The sequence below is a fragment of the Balaenoptera borealis genome (genome assembly GCF_965194805.1).
Source record: "Balaenoptera borealis genome assembly, chromosome: 12".
NCBI classification, from domain to species: Eukaryota; Metazoa; Chordata; class Mammalia; order Artiodactyla; family Balaenopteridae; genus Balaenoptera; species Balaenoptera borealis.
Genome location: NC_138869.1, coordinates 60,406,378 through 60,422,539, shown reverse-complemented (window position 1 = coordinate 60,422,539; position 16,162 = coordinate 60,406,378). Strand labels below are relative to the sequence as shown.

The window sequence follows — 16,162 nt, the reverse complement described above, 5'->3', positions numbered from 1 at the left end:
ATGAGTGAAGGAACAAATTAATATCTAGTTTGAGGTATTGTCCATTTTGCTATATTTAAAGAAAACCAGATTTATATTCCAAAGGAATATATGTTTTTGTAGGTTAAGGTCAATTTTCTTGAACTAGGAACATTGCTTGACCCTTCTTATATACATTATAATTACATTCCTAGAGACTAAGATTATTGAACCCTTAATTATCTTCATTTTCCAAGGTAACTGTAAAATTAGCCATTATTGGCATATTACCTGTTGCAGCTTTACAATTCTAAAATTTACAAGTGTATAAAACATTTTTACAATTTAAGTTTTGCAACAAGAAGTTACAATTTATCAAAAACTAAGGCTTTGGGTACACAAGTGTTTAAAGAGACAATGGAGATTGAAACGATTTTTATTGAAAATTTATAGTTTGGTGGTTTATTTGGAAACCTGTTTTCATATTTTAAAAGTTCTCTAGAATTTTCAATAACTGATTTTAATTGAAAGTCTGATATATAAGCTGTAATTATGAATAAAATGTATAGAAAAATAATACTAAATCTGATAAATTAGTAGTATTCAAAATTTTCTGCAGTTCATCACCATTTTGATATATGTAGGTCTGATACTAAATACGTTTTTTCAAAATGTTTATTTCAAAGATAGGTACTGTTATGTTGCTAAAATATCTTTGAGAAATAACTTTTAAATGTTAATTTTGTAATTTTACATTTATATTAGCCCTGAATAGACCACGAAATGGACACTTGTTTACAGTATGAGAGCTGAAGCAAGAAGGCAGAGTGTTACCTTGCAAACACACAGCAAATATTGATATTGGAGATTACAAATAATTTATAGTGAGTAGGCAAAATTGCAAATATGGAATCTGCAAGTAATGAGGATTGATTGTATAATTATATGAAATAATACAATTTTTAAATTTCCATTTAAAAATTTTGGAAGATAGAGGAGAAAACAGTTCATAATCTTATCACCATAAGACTTTTATTTTCTATATTTTCTTCCAGTTTTTGTCTCTGATATATATATTTTCAAATATTGCATAGATACCTATTCTTTTTATCTTCCACCCCAATTTACCTCTGGAAAATCTTCCTCCTCCACTGTATTTTGGGTGGGGTGGTCTCTACATCTTGCTCCAGAGATGGGTATGTGACCTATGCCTAAAAATTAGCATATGATATTCACCAGCTGTAGTTACTGACACTGGGATAGACATATGCCCACTTAGAACCAGTGTGATGCGCTGAGTTTTTTGTGGACTCCTGGAGAAGAGACACTCCTGGAGAAGAGACACTCCTTTCACACTGGACTTGAACTTGCTGCCATCTTCTTTCACATGGAACCTAAGACTGAACCTAATGCAGGAGGCAAAGTAGAGAGACTAAGGGAAACCAAGTCCTGGTGAAATCAATCCTGAATTAATCAGTTTATTTTTATAAGAATCGTCTATATTTAAGATGTATAACAAGATGTTTTGATGTACATATACATTATGAAATGGTTACTACAGTCAAGCTTATCAACATATCCATCACCTCGCATAGTTGCCTTTTGTGTGTGTGTGTGTCTGTGTGTGTATGTGGTGAGAACACTTAAGATTTACTCTATTAAAAGACAAATACTGTATGTTACCACTTATGTGGAATGTAAAAAATAAAACAAATGAATTAATATAACAAAACAGAAACAAACTCAGATAAAGAGAATAAATTAGTGGTTACCAGTGGGGAGAAGAATGGGGGAGGGGCAAGATGGGGTAGGTGATTAAGAGGAGCAAACTACTATGTATAAAATAAGTAAGCTATAAGGATATAATGGGACTTCCCTGGCGGTCCAGTGGTTAAGACTCCTCACTCTCAATGCAGGGGGCACGGGTTTGATCCCTGGTTGGGGAACTAAGAGCCCACATGCTGCCAAAAAAAAAAAAATTAAGAAGATATTGTAGAGTACTGGGAATATAGCCAATATTTTATAATAACTTTAAAGAGTATAAGCTATAAAAATATTGAGTCACTATGTTATACATTTGAAACTAATATAATATTGTAAATCAACTATGATTTAATAAAATAAAAATTAAATATAGGAGGATTAAATAGACAAAAATAAAAAGAATTCTATGTAAATTTAAGAAAAGAATATTTACCTTCTATCTAATATTTGGAGATTGAAAACAATGTTTCTATCGTTGTTTAAAAAAATTTACTCTCAGCAGATTTCAAGTATACAATACAGTATTATTAACTATAGTCACAGTGTACATTAGGTCTCTAGAACTTAGTCATCCCACATAACTGAAACTTTGTGCCCTTTGACGAAAATATCCCCATTTTCCTCTCCCTACCCCACTTCTGGTAACCACCATTCTCTCTGCTTCTATGATTCTGACTTTTTTCAAATTAAGCAAGATCATATGGTATTTTTCTTTCTGCGCACCTGACTTACTTCATGCAGCACAATGCCTTTCTAGGTTCATCCATGTTGTCACAAATGACAGGATTTCCTCCTTTTTTAAGGCTGAATAATAATTCTTCTTTTTTTAAATAAATTCATTTCTTTCTTTATCTTATTTTGGCTGCATTGGGTCTTCATTGCTGTGCACGGGCTTTCTCTAGTGGCGAGTGGGAGCTACTCTTTGTTGTGGTGCACAGGCTTCTCATCGTGGTAGCTTCTCTTGTTGCGGAGTACGGGCTCTAGGTGCACAGGCTTCAGTAGTCGTGGCATGCGGGCTCAGTAGTTGTGGCTTGCGGGCTCTAGAGTGCAGGGTCAGTAGTTGCGGTGCATGGGCTTAGTTGCTCCACGGCATGTGGGATCTCCCGGACCAGGGCTCAAACCCATGTCCCCTGCATTGGCAGGCGGATTCCTAACCACTGGGCCACCAAGGAAGTCCAGTAATTCTTTTATATATATGTCACTATTTCTTTATATATATATCAGTATTTCTTTATCCGTTCATCCATCAGTGGTTGTTTCTGTTTCTTGGCTATTGTGATAATGCTGCAGTGGACATGGGAGTGCAGATACCTCTTTGAGATAAGGCTTTTATTTCCTTTGGATATATATCCAGAAGTGGGATTGTTGGATTATATGGTACTTCTATTTTTAATTTTTTGAGGAACCTTCATATTGTTTTCCATAATGGCTGGACCAATATATATTCCCACCAACAGTGTACAAGTATATCCTTTTCCTCCACATCCTTGTCAACACTTGTCATTCTTTAACTTTTTGACAATAACCATCCTAACAGTTGTGAAATGATATCTCATTGTGGTTTTGATTTGCATTTCCCTGATGGTTGGTGACATTGAGCATTTTTTCATATACTTGTTGGCCATTTGTATGTCTTCTTTGGAAAAATGTCTATTCTGGTCCTTTGCCCATTTCTTGATCGGGTTATTTGTTTTTTTGCTATTGAGCTGTAGGAACTCATTATATATTTTGGATATTAATCCCTTATCAGATGTATGGTTTGTAGATATTTTCTCCCATTCCACAGGTTGCCTTTTCACTTTATTGTTTCCTTTGCTGTGCAAAGTTTTTTAGTTTGATTGTCTTCTAGAAGTTCTAGTTTCAGGTGTTATGTTTAAGGCTTTAATCCATTTTGAGTTAATTTTTGTGTATGGCATAAGATAATGGCCCAATGCCATTCTTTTACATGTGGATATTCAGTTTCCCAACCCCACTTATTGGAGGGACTGTCCTTTCCTCATTATCTATTCTTGATGCCCTTGTTGAAGATTAGTTGACCATATATGTGTGGATTTATCTCTGTTCTGTTCAGTTGATCTGTATATCTTTCTTTGTTCAAGCAGCATGTTTTGATTACTGTAGCTTTGTAATGTATTTTTTTAAATCAGGAAGTGTGAGGCCTTTAACTTGTTCTTCTTAAGATTGCTTTGGCTATTTGGGGTCTTTTGTTGTTCTCTATGAATTTTAGAATTTTTTTTTCTATTTTTGTAAAAAGTGTTACAGGGGTTTAATAGTGATTGCATTGAATCTGTAGCTCACTTTGCATAATACGGACATTTTAACAGTGTTCTTCCAGTCCATGAACACTGAATATCTTTTCATTTATTTGTGTCGTCTTCCATTTCTTTCATCAGTGTTTTATAGTTTTCATTTTACAGGTCTTTTACTTACTTGGTTAAATTTATTTCTAAGTATTTTATTATTTTTGATGCAATTGTAAATGAAATCGTTTTCTTGGTTTCCTTTTTGTATAGTTTGTTGTTGGTGTAAAGAAATGCTACTGATTTTTCTGTGTTGATTTAGTCCTGAATTTAGTTATGCCTCATGTCAGCCATACTTCTCACTTTTGGTATATGAGCCAATAGTTTTTTTTCTTTCCTTTTTAATTTTTAATTTTTTGGCTTAAGCTGTCAGTTGCAACAAAATGAATCCTAGCTGATACAATATAGTTTCAATCATAGCATCATACGCATTTATAATCTTGCTTTTGCCCTCATAATATTTTATCTGGATATATAAATATAAGATTGACATTTTTTAATTAACATCTGTTAATAATTTGCAGTTTTTAAAAATATAAATATCAACTTTATATTCTCATTATTATATGTCTCTAGATCCTTTAGATTCTTATTGCAATATAAATTTTTTATAACTTTTTTTTTTTTTAAATCAGTCATCAATTTTATACACATCATTTATACATGTCAATCCCAATCACCCAATTCAGCACACCACCATCCCCACCGCACCGCAGTTTTCCCCCCTTGGTGTCCATGTGTTTGTTCTCTACATCTGTGTCTCAACTTCTGCCCTGCAACCCGGTTCATCTGTACCATTTTTCTAGGTTCCACATACATGCGTTAATATATATATTTTTATAACTTTTCCATTTCGTTTTTGAGAGTTCATTTGCCTATCAGAATGTTCAATGTTTGAAAATGCAAGAAAACTGTCTCTTAAAAATTTTTTTCTTCAATAATGTATCTAGTCAAACTACAAGTAAATGCTTTTGTTGACATTTTTTGTGCTGCTTTCTTTTCTGGAATTCAGCAACTTTTACTTTAGTCATGTCAAGTTAAAAGCTGCAAGCCTTTTTTGTGTGTCACATTTTCTTTTGACTTACCAGAAATAATTTATATTAAAAAGATTAGTTCTCAATTGTTGCAGTTCATTATACAGTAGTAGGCTATTGTTGCTGTAGACTTTGAAATAATACCTGTCTCGTTTTGTTTTAAGAAAAAGTTATAGTTTTGAACATAGAGACAATTCAATTCTTATAGAACAATATTTAGAATAGTTTTAAATTTGCATAACACTAATTATGGCCATTAGTAATTATAAGAATGCCAGTTAAATCATGTCTAAAATTGTAAAGAGGTATTAAATATTGCATATTGTATTATTACTTTATATATTAATCTTCCTATTTCTGTTAACTTACCATATTATGGACATATTAACAGGATATGTATTCTAACAATACATTACCTATGATGTTAAGTATTTAAAGTTAAGACTCACAAACGTTAAATAGCCACAATACTAGTAAAGTTTAGTCTACTGTAATTTTTTTATTAATCAAGCTATTTTAAAATTTGTATCTTTAATGCCAGGTTCAGATAATTGTATAATATACATGATAAATATATTTCAAGTATATTATGCATGTAAGAGCAGAAGACTCCCTGATAGCTTGGCATTGTGATGGCATTATACAGAATATTGGAAAACACAGCACAGGAAATATAATAAAAGGAAGATGAACAGTTCTGTTTTCACCACAAGAGGCTTAAATTTGTATATCTTAGCATTAACCTAGCCTGTGAGCTAAGCTCAAATCTTTGTGTGTGTGTATGTTTGTGTGCTTATGATTGATCCTAGATGAAAACAATAATTGAATGCATGGAAATATTTCCTATCTGGGGTCATTTGCTAAGGTGGGGAGGCAGAAAAGTGTTTTCAAGACAGAAATTGTCTGGGTGAGTGGGAAAGTAAATTTAAAGGGAACTGTGGTAGGATTATGGAGAAGTGTTGAGTATCCTTTTGAGGTTTGTCGCCATAGAATTTAAAATCAAATCAGTCTACCTTGATACCAAAACCAGACATAACATTATCTTTTATAAATGTAGACACAAAAATCCTCCACAAAATACTAGCAAACTGAATCCAGCAGCATATAAAAAACATTATACATAATGACTAAAGAAATTTGTCCTAGGAATTTAAAGTTAAACATCTGAAAATTAATTAATGTAGTATATCAATACAATAAAGAAAACCACATGATCATTTCAATAGATGCAGAAAAAGCATTTGACAAAATCCAACACATTTTCCTGATTTAAAAAGAAATTCAACAAACTAGGAATAGAAGGGAACTTCCTCAGTCTGAAAGGGCACCTACACAAAACTCACAGATAATACCATACTTAATGATGCAAGAATGAGAGTGTTTCCCTTAAAATAAGAAACAAAACAAGAATGTCCACTCTCCCCAGTTGTATTCAACATTGTACTGAAGGTTCTAACAAGGGCAGTTAGGCAAGAAATTGGAATTAAAAGTATTTAGATTGGAAATGGAAAAGTAAAATTATCTCTTGTTTGCAGATGACATGATTTTGTAAATAGAAAATCCTAAGGAATCCAGTAAAAATCTATTAGATGAAGATGAAGCCGTATGTTTAATCTTTATTTCCTTATCCTATATGTCCCACCAAGTGTCCAGAATGCATTTAGATACTAAACACTCTTCAGCGCCTTGTAATTCCAGTTACCTCCCCCACAACCATGGATTCTGCCCCTTCCTCGCTTTTGAAGCTCTGCTGTGTGCTGCTTCTTTGTTAGAAGCAAAACCAAAAACTCTCATGGAGAACCAGCTGCAGAAGACAGTCTCCCTAGATAAGGCAGTTGAGGAGGAAGGGCCTGGATGTGCGGTCGGGAATGTCCTGGTGTACACGCCACACCTCAGGAATGTTACTGAGGATGGAATGGCTGCTTTTGGAAGACTATTTCTAGAAGAAAAGATGTTGACTTTTACAAGCCAAAGATGTACTGAAGTATAGAAGGCTGCCGTATTTGCAGAGCTAGGTTCTTTGGTTCTCACTTTAGTGACGGTAAATGCTGAAAGGACTTCTAGAGCTATTTGCAGTTCCAGGAGACTCCTTCAGAGCACTTCTGCAGTGGCTGAGTGCTACTTGTGAAAAGACAGGAAAAGCTGCCAGCAGAATAGCAAACAAACAAACTAGAGTCCCGTGGTAGGTAAAAGGGCAGTCCCCAGTCTAGACTCTATCTTGAAGCCAAAGAAAAGTGGGAACTGTATATGGAAAGGGATAAAGAAGCCACCAGATCAGTAAACTGCAGGAAGAACCTCAGTCTCTCGACTCCGATGCCCACAGCCCCACATCAAGCACTTCTCCAGCCCTTCCTTTTCATGCGGTTACCACTCAAGACGACAGCTCTGATATGGATATGGCTTCTGGTTTTGACAAGACAACTGTCTTTCCCTTTCAATCTCGTGTGTGGGAAAAGGCAGAAAATATGTTGTGGGTTTATTTCTAAAGGCATTTTGGGGAAGTCCTCCTTAACGCCCATCTGTTTAAGCCTTACTACAACAATAAGAAAGCAGCATCTGAGAAGCTGGAGGAGCAGGGCCAGAGTCTCCACCCATTTCCACTGAGGGGTGATGACTGAGGCTTATAGAGAAGGGGAACAAAAATCTATTTAAATTTTGGAAAGACAGAAGTGGCTGTATTCGTTTTCTAGAGCTGCCATAACAAAGTACTACAGACTAAGTGCCTTAAACAACAGAAACTTATTTTCTCACAGTTCTGGAAGCTAGAAGTCTGAAATCAAGGTGTTGGCAGGGTTGGTTCCTTCTGAGATCCTGGAGGTCAGGTTCTGTTCCTCATTTTCTAGATGTTTGTCTTCTCCCTCTGTCTTCACATTGTTTTCCCTCTGTGCTTGTCTGTGTCCAAATTTCCTCTTGTGATAAGGACACCATTCAGACTGGACGAAGACCCACCCTAATGACTTCATTTTAATTTAGTTACCTCGTTAAAGACCCTGTCTCTAAATACAGTTTTATTCTGAGGTACTGGAGTTTAGGACTTCAACATATAAATTGGGGGTCAGGGGAGACAATTTAGCCCCTAACAGTTCCTATCCAGTTTTTGATTTGGATATTTGCTATTCTGCCAAAAGACAATTTCTAGGATGGTATTGAATTGGTTCTTCTTTTCTCCATTTCCACAAGCTCTAAAGCCAGTATTGAGTTTACTAAAAGAGAAAAAAGTATACATAATATTTAAGATACTGAGTATTTCATAGGAAGCCGAATGCTGCTATAAAGTGCTCTTAAAAGTCTTTAAATCCCCTTCTAATGAATGAAATTAGGGAAATTTCGGGGGACAGAGATAGGGTTAATTATGTAGTTTTATCCTTCTATATTGAGAAGCAGTGGTTGAGGCATCTTTCAGAGATGATTGTTTTCCCTCATAATAGTAAACTTGTAATAATTTCTTAGGCTTGTCACTAGAAGTATTTGTTAACAATTTTGAATTCAGGTTTTGCCAAGGTTCTGATCACTCAGACTTTTACCACTGAAATATTAATCAAGCCACACTAATCTTTCTAGTGTAAATACCTTGAAGGAGAATGTAATAAATATACAGAGAGGTGACTTGCATCCTGTGTCACCTCCCTCTGTGTTACTATTTGATAGGGTGTTTAATTTATATGAGACTTCTAAAGCAGGAAGAGGAAAGAGGAGAAGAGGAGAAGAAAGCTCTAAAGAGGAGAAGAAAGCTCCTGTTTGGGAAAACTCACATCTTTTAAGATAAGGGATCCTGTATGAATAGTACCAAAGCATTATCACCTAGTAGCTAATGAATTCTATTGAAATGTTACACTATACGAAAAAATAAAATGTGCATGTCTTCAAGATGGCACAAAATACAGGTTACTGCCTCTTGGGGTACATTTCTTAGAGGGCTTACTAAATATGTAAATAGTTGACGTTTGTTAGTATTGTATGGCTGATGACTTCACTGAGAACCTGCACAATTCAGGCTTAGCTCTGGATTCAGTTGACTTTGTGAAGTATTTACCCATGCAGAGTGGGCATTTGGCTTGTTTTAACCTATTAGGATTTTATTTTCATTTTATATTAAAGAAATTCTATTAGAAGAAAAGAGGTATGTATTAATCCTGAGTGGGCTGGTTTGGGGATGACTTCTTTTAGTGAGGCTTTCTAAACATTGAGATTAGAAATTAGGTAGTTAGTGAATCCTGAAAGTCTAGCTCTTCAATTCTAAAATCTTCATTTAAAGCGTCTCATTTCACCTTTTCTAAAAGTTCAAGGAAAAAAGGTCTCCAGTTCAGACTTTTTCTGATGAGGGAAGAATATTTTGCCTACCTTATAAGAATGTGACTCAGTGCTTAAATTTAAAACTAGATTTAAAAATTAGTACAAATAACAAGCAGTGAGCCATTTTTATGGGTATACTATAATTTTATAATTATTAATCTAAAATTAAAATTCTATACTTCGTCCTTTTGAAAAAACCTACATACTACATGTCACAGTACACACAAACTACATGGTGAAGTTGGGTGGGCGCTCCCGTAACCTTTGAGATATAGTATAGGAATCTTAGCCATTATCTTCTCTCTCCTGAGTAATATTTGAGTTTTATTTTGTATATTTTGGCTGGTCTTGGTATTGGTAGAATATACTCTAATGTGGATCATCTCTATTTCTGTATTTATTCGTTACTAGACCCAACCACAGTCTTCTTTTCCTCTTTCTACCTCTCTTGACTTGTGGAATGTACTATATATGGTCATACAATTTGTAATCATATATTAGAAATTACAAATCTGTTTTGTGCTTTTTATGTTGTTAGATACTGATACTCAGACTTTTACTAGGATATTAAATGCATTTAGTCTTATTACAAAATTTTAAAAACAATATAAACAGAAAAGCACCCTTGAGGCTTCCCTGTTTTCATGAAGCTCTTCTGCCAAGTACATTCACTTCATACTGTATGTATTCTGAATATTAATCCCTATGTCTATGTATTGAAAATATTTCATCCTTGTCTTTTTCTTGCTTTTCAACTTATTTTATGGTTTTAACTTGTTTTTAGTTTTAGTTACACAGAACATTTAATCTCAACATGTTCAAGATTATCAATCTTTTATGACTTTTTTGTATTTTATATACAAATGCATTTTTACTTCAATGCTATATATGTTGTCTGATACTTTTTACCTTAGTGTTTAGTCAGTCTGGAATTTATTTTTATAAATGGTGCTGGGTTGAGATTGAACTTTATTTTTTATTGTAAAAATCACGAGTGACTTAAATTTCTCACATGCTTTTGGGATCATCTTAAATATTAAGATGATCATAATGGTTTTTCTTCTCTTATCTGTAATGTGACATGTCATGCAAACAATGCAAGTGGCCAAGCAGCCCACATATCAGACTTGCTGGAGCAATGTTTACTAGAGAACGCTCACATGGATGGAGTCAGTAACTTAATGGTGAACCTCCACTGCCTCATTCCACTCTGAAGCAGAGCATAGCCCAATCTATTCAGGCCATAGGGCAAATGCCATTAGAGGGCCCTTGACTGTTGAACTATGGAGCTTTTAATGAATAATTAGAGAAGCACCATGATTTCCCCTGGCATGATCAGGGACCAGACTATAGTAGTAATAAGATGTGGCAAAACTTTGATTCTAGCACTGTCCTGACAGCATGGCATTCAAGGTTGAAGAGAAATCTAAGACTGGTGGTTACAGTTGTAAGATGCTGCAAGTTAGCCGTAGGATTGCCATGCCTAACTCACAGTGGGCCACACCAGTATATATGACTGGGTTAGCGCCATCCCCTTCCCTGGCATGAAGGGGGCTTCTGATTGTGGTGGCTTCTCTCATTGCGGAGCATGGGCTCTAGATGCGTGGGCTTCAGTAGTTGTGGCTCTAGAGCGCAGGCTCAGTAGTTGTGGCTTAGTTCTCCGCAGCATGTGGGATCTTCCCAGACCAGGGCTCGAACCTGTGTCCCCTGCACTGGCAGGCGGATTCTTAACCACTGTGCCGCCAGGGAAGTCCCTTACACATCATTTTTAAAGAATGGGTTGCGTTCTTTGAAAAACCCTTGGCTCAATCTTATAGTTCATTTATTTTTATTTTGACCATTTTGATAGTGTATCAATTGATTTTTTAAAATTTCAGTGGTCAAAATTTAAATTTCCATGATATTCTGTTGATTCTTTTAAGAAATGAATATCCTTTCATATCTTTCTGAAGTTAGTGGATATTCTAAAATGCCATCCTATTTAATTTATTAAGCTTGTGTTTTATAGGTAATGAATTTTTCCTTTTGTTAGGTTTGTTTCCTCTCTCTCATTATTGGATTTTGTCTTTGATTATTGTGATTGAGTGCTCAACTGCGTACTTGAGATTGTTTATGAATTCTGTTTACTTTAGCTTTTCTCCAAATATGGAAGAGTGGTTAAGACAAAGCTCCTGGATGGGGTGAGCCAGTGGTTTCTTCTGGGTAGTGAGAACTCTCTATTTTTCCTGGGTGTTGCTAGCCTCCTGAAGCTTCTGTTTTACCCCTTCACCCCAGGATTAGCTATCTCTGCTCTACCTGATGATAGACGTGTCTGTTGCTTAAAGCCTGGCCCAAAGAGAGGTGACCCTGTATGCTCTACTTTAGTACTCCAGCCAGTCACTCTCTTAGTTTTCCCAGACCCCTCATGCATTCATTATCTTAGCACAGCCTTGGACCAGCTTCCATCTTTGTGGGAGTTTTTTTCTGTGGATATTTGGGGCTGTGGCTTCCTTCTCTTCATTCCCATCTATTTTCTTTCATGAAAGGCTTCCTCATAGTTTCTGGAGACCTGTGGGTACTGCTTGCTTTTTTTTTTTAATTACATCTTTTAGGATATATACTTTCTGTAATTTCCTGGCACCTGGGGTGGCATGAGAAGACTCTGGCATGTATTCAGTTTTCCATCTTGAACCAGTCTCCAAGATAGCTACATTTTAAAAACCATTTTATTTTAATTTCAGACTCATAGAAAATTTTCAAGAATATAAGAAAGAATTTCCAGTTGCTTTATACCCAGATTTCCCAAATATTCTCAATGTTAACATTTGAAAATAATGATTTGGGAATATATATTCAATATATATTTGGAAATATATATTGAATCATTTAAGAGTAAGTTGTGATATTACTGAAAATGGCACTAAAGCAATGATTAAACTGGAAAAAACTGTTAGAATTAACTTTTTTGGATCTTTGGAATCTAATTTTGGAGTCTAATAAAAACTTGACAATACCCAGAAGAGTGCTTACTAAAGAAAGCAGCTGCTAAATTTCAGTAAGTGAGTTATGTTATGTTTTTACTTTCCCACGTGTTAGGGTAATTCCGGAGGAACAGAACCAACAGGATGTGTGTGTGTGTGTGTGTGTGTGTGTGTGTGTGTGTGTGTGTGTGTGTGTGTGTATACAGAGAGAGAGAGAAAGAGAGATTTATTTTAAGGAGCTGGCTCATGATTGTGGTATCTTAATAAGTCCAAAATCTGATGGGGTAGCCCAACAGGCTAGAGACTCAGGGGAGAGTTGCATTTCAAGTCCAAAGGCAGTTCTGCTGGCAAAATTCCTTCTTGCTTGGGAGAGGTCAGTTTTTTTCTATTAAGGTCTTTGATTAGATGAGACCCATCCATATTGTGAAGGGTAATCTGCTTTACTCAAAGCCCATCAATTTAAATGTTAATCTCATTTAAAAAACACTCCTTCACAGCAACATCCAGAATAATATTTGTCCAAATATCTAGGTACCCTGACCCAGCCAAGCTGACACATAAAACTAATGATGGTTCGTTTTAACACCCAGCTACTATCCCCCATTCCCAGATCACAGGTGCCATAGGAATGGCAGCTTGCATGTGCAGCGTGTTGGTGCCAGAGGGGCTGACCACCCACAACAAAGAATACAATCTTTACAAAGAGTAAGTTGCAGACTCGATCTGTCTCTACCACTTGATACTTCAGTATACCAGTTGATACTTCAGTATGCTATTTCCAAAAACAAGGAATTATTTTTATTATTACATGACTATAATGTAGTTATCCAAATCAGAAATTTACTTTGGTGAAATACTGTTACTATATGGATACATTTTAAAGGCTCTTGTTACATATTTCAAAATTTCCCTCCCAAAGTTTCTACCAATTTACACTTTTGTCAGTAGTATATGAGAATTTCAAATAATTCTTTACCATCTTAAAATTGTAGACTTAAATAGTTTTCACCTTTGCTAGATTGATACATAATGTCTTCAGATTCATCCCAGTAGAACTCCTATCTTTTTTTGCTACTATAGATCTTAACTTCCTTCTCTGTATTTTGGGTTTTCTTCATGGAATCTTCCAAAGAATGAAAAAGAAAAAATTTACAACTCTGGAAGTATTGGGGGGACTTCCAAACTTGACTGTCCCTAGCACAAAAGCACTTTTGTTACTATCACTGTTCTTTATTACATATACTAATTTTAAAAAAAATTATTTTTGTAACCTCTCTATAAAATAATTTTACAGATAAAATTATAAGAGGTTAAATGTCTTTCCCAAAGTTATACAAGTAGTAATTGGTAGATTCTGGACTCCTTTTAGACTGCCTGGCTTCAGAGCTGATAACATTATATTGGGCTGCTTAGGTGGGAAGGACAGTGAAACACTCTATGCACATTTGCCAAAGGGAATTCATATCTGCCATATTTAATTGTCTTGAAGATAGTGATCAAAGCATCTTTCATGAAAGATGATGGAAGATATCAGACTGAAGACTCCAGATGGGAATTGAGAGTGATGAAGAGTGTTGGATATTAATGATGGACAAGAAATACAGCTTTTAGACTAATATGATTGCTAAGTTAAGGGAGATTGTATGTGATCTGAAGACGGAATAAACACTGAAAACCAGCACATACTGCAAAGCTAATAAGGTTTAACAAATCTTCAGAGCTGACAAGACGTAACACAAATGTGATGAAAGGGTGGCTGGTGAAATTTGGACTCTGATACATGGCTAAAAAGAATATAGCAGAGTAGCTGATAATCCAGCAAAGAGGAGTAGAGGACTTTCGACGAAGAACAGTCAGAATGGAAAAATCAAGAAATATGAAAGCAGGACAAGTTTTTAGAGATCATCTAGCCCTACTCTCTTTACCTTACAGATAAGAACACTGAGGCCCTCTTGAAATTATAGAGCTAGGAAGTTGCATAGTCAAGATTAGAAACTACATTTTTGACTCTTAAGCCCTGATCTTTTTCTACTGTCTCTTGAATATTAGGAAATTTTAGTCCATAATATTAAAATTATCTTATTTTCACTTCAAATTCTTTTTAGAAGTAGGCAGGTTCAGTGTTGTAGTCATTCAATTATTGGTTACAAATGAGATATTTTCTAGAAATGGGAATGATGAAAATTGAAATTTTAATGCTGAAACACCCCAACTCTGAAGATAGTGATACAGATACTATTACTTTTCTCAAACCAAAAAGAGTTGCATCATCTGGGTTAGTCTGTGGTTAAAAATATATGCACTTCCTGTAACAACAATGTTGGAGAACAAAAGAAGAATGGCAAGTTTTTTTGTTTGAAGGAACAGTCATTTTTCTCATTCACATACAAACAAAACAATTTCTATTATAAGTAGCCGTTTATCTTCATTCCTATTCTGTATTTATTTATTCACACTGTCTTATTAAATTCTGAGATTATTCAGAACTCCTTGGATATGTTGTAATTTTATCATCTGGGATACATCAGTCATAAAGTACATATACATTGTAATAAGTGATGCTTCATAAGAATTCACATTGGCTATACTCCATCTTTAAGATCTTTGTTCTGTTGAACAATGGAACTGTGTGATATTTCAGTTGAAGAAGAATTTATCTTATTTTCTAACTTTTTTCAGACTCTGCTATAACATTGTAAAATAGCATTCATGAAATACAGAAATCTTTGGAGAATTTATGTAAAATCCATATTTTCTTTAGCTCATGAATTTCACTTTAATGCTACAAATATATATAATAATTGTACTATGTTAAGTTATTTAGAACTGTTTAGTGGGGTTCTACAGACCTTGGTGTTCTCTTTAATAAATTCCATTTAACTAGTAATGCATTGTAATGTATTGTTATAGATAAAAAATGGCTCACTAACCCCTTTCCCATCCGTTAGTATATTTAACCAGTTCCAGATGCTCCACAGACACATAGAAGAAATTGAGCAAAATTAGGGGAGTGATATGAATGATTCCTGCATGTAAAGTACTATATAGGCATTTGGGGATCAACAGACAGAGAACCATGTTTCCATCATGAACTCATTTATTGCTGGAGATTCAAAAATAGGATCTCTGTCCTCAGAGAGGTTACAGTCTAGTGGTGGGAATTAGGCAGTAAACTTCATTATATTATGTCGCAGAATGTTGTAAATACCAGAAGTTGAGAGGACAGGAACGTCAAGCAGGGAGAAATTGCAACTGGTTGAGGATATCCAGGAAGACTTCTTGAAAGACATGGTATCTGAAGTGGGTCTTGAAAGTAGGTAATTTATAGGTTATGATAGAGTAAGGAGAAAAACAGGAGCAAAGGTATAGAGACAGAATACATTGGATATGTTTGGGAAATATCAAATAATGTAAGTTGATGCTGTTTGGAAGATGAAGAGAAGAAAGTAATGCTAGCAACCATTTAATGAGCACCTACTACATGCTGTGCTTCTTGCCACATACCCTGCATGCATTATTTTATTGAGCTTTCAGAACACTCTGAGATGGTGCTAGTATTATTCCTACTTTCCAGATGAAAAGATATTAAATGATTTGCCCAAGATGATACAGCTGTTAAGTTGATGTTCTTAGATCTTAATCTAGGTCTGACTGGTAATAAAATCTGTACTCTTAACTACTTCACTATAGAGTTACATTGTGGAGAATTCAAAACCAAAGTGGGGAACTTATTTCCAATTATGTTAGCCATGTCAATATTTTTTTAGCAAGAGGACCAATTATTGGGAGTTTATAAGATTAATCTGTTATCAATGAGTTGAAAGAATATGGGGAGAGAGAAAGTAGACAGATG

General features: G+C 34.9%; 1 protein-coding gene across 3 annotated transcripts in view; it reads left to right on the top strand.

The window, feature by feature from the left end:
- ZCWPW2 (zinc finger CW-type and PWWP domain containing 2) overlaps nt 1–16,162 on the top strand; it is a 140,308-nt gene that overhangs the window by 21,143 nt on the left and 103,003 nt on the right. For 2 of the 3 annotated variants that reach the window (XM_082348725.1, XM_082348728.1), the window contains exon 2: nt 12,920–13,014. The exons of the other annotated variant lie outside the window; for it this stretch is intronic. In XM_082348725.1, coding sequence (XP_082204851.1) covers nt 12,938–13,014 — 77 coding nt within the window. In that variant the 5' untranslated portion in view covers nt 12,920–12,937. The remainder of the gene's footprint in view (nt 1–12,919; nt 13,015–16,162) is intronic. 3 annotated transcript variants of the gene reach the window in all.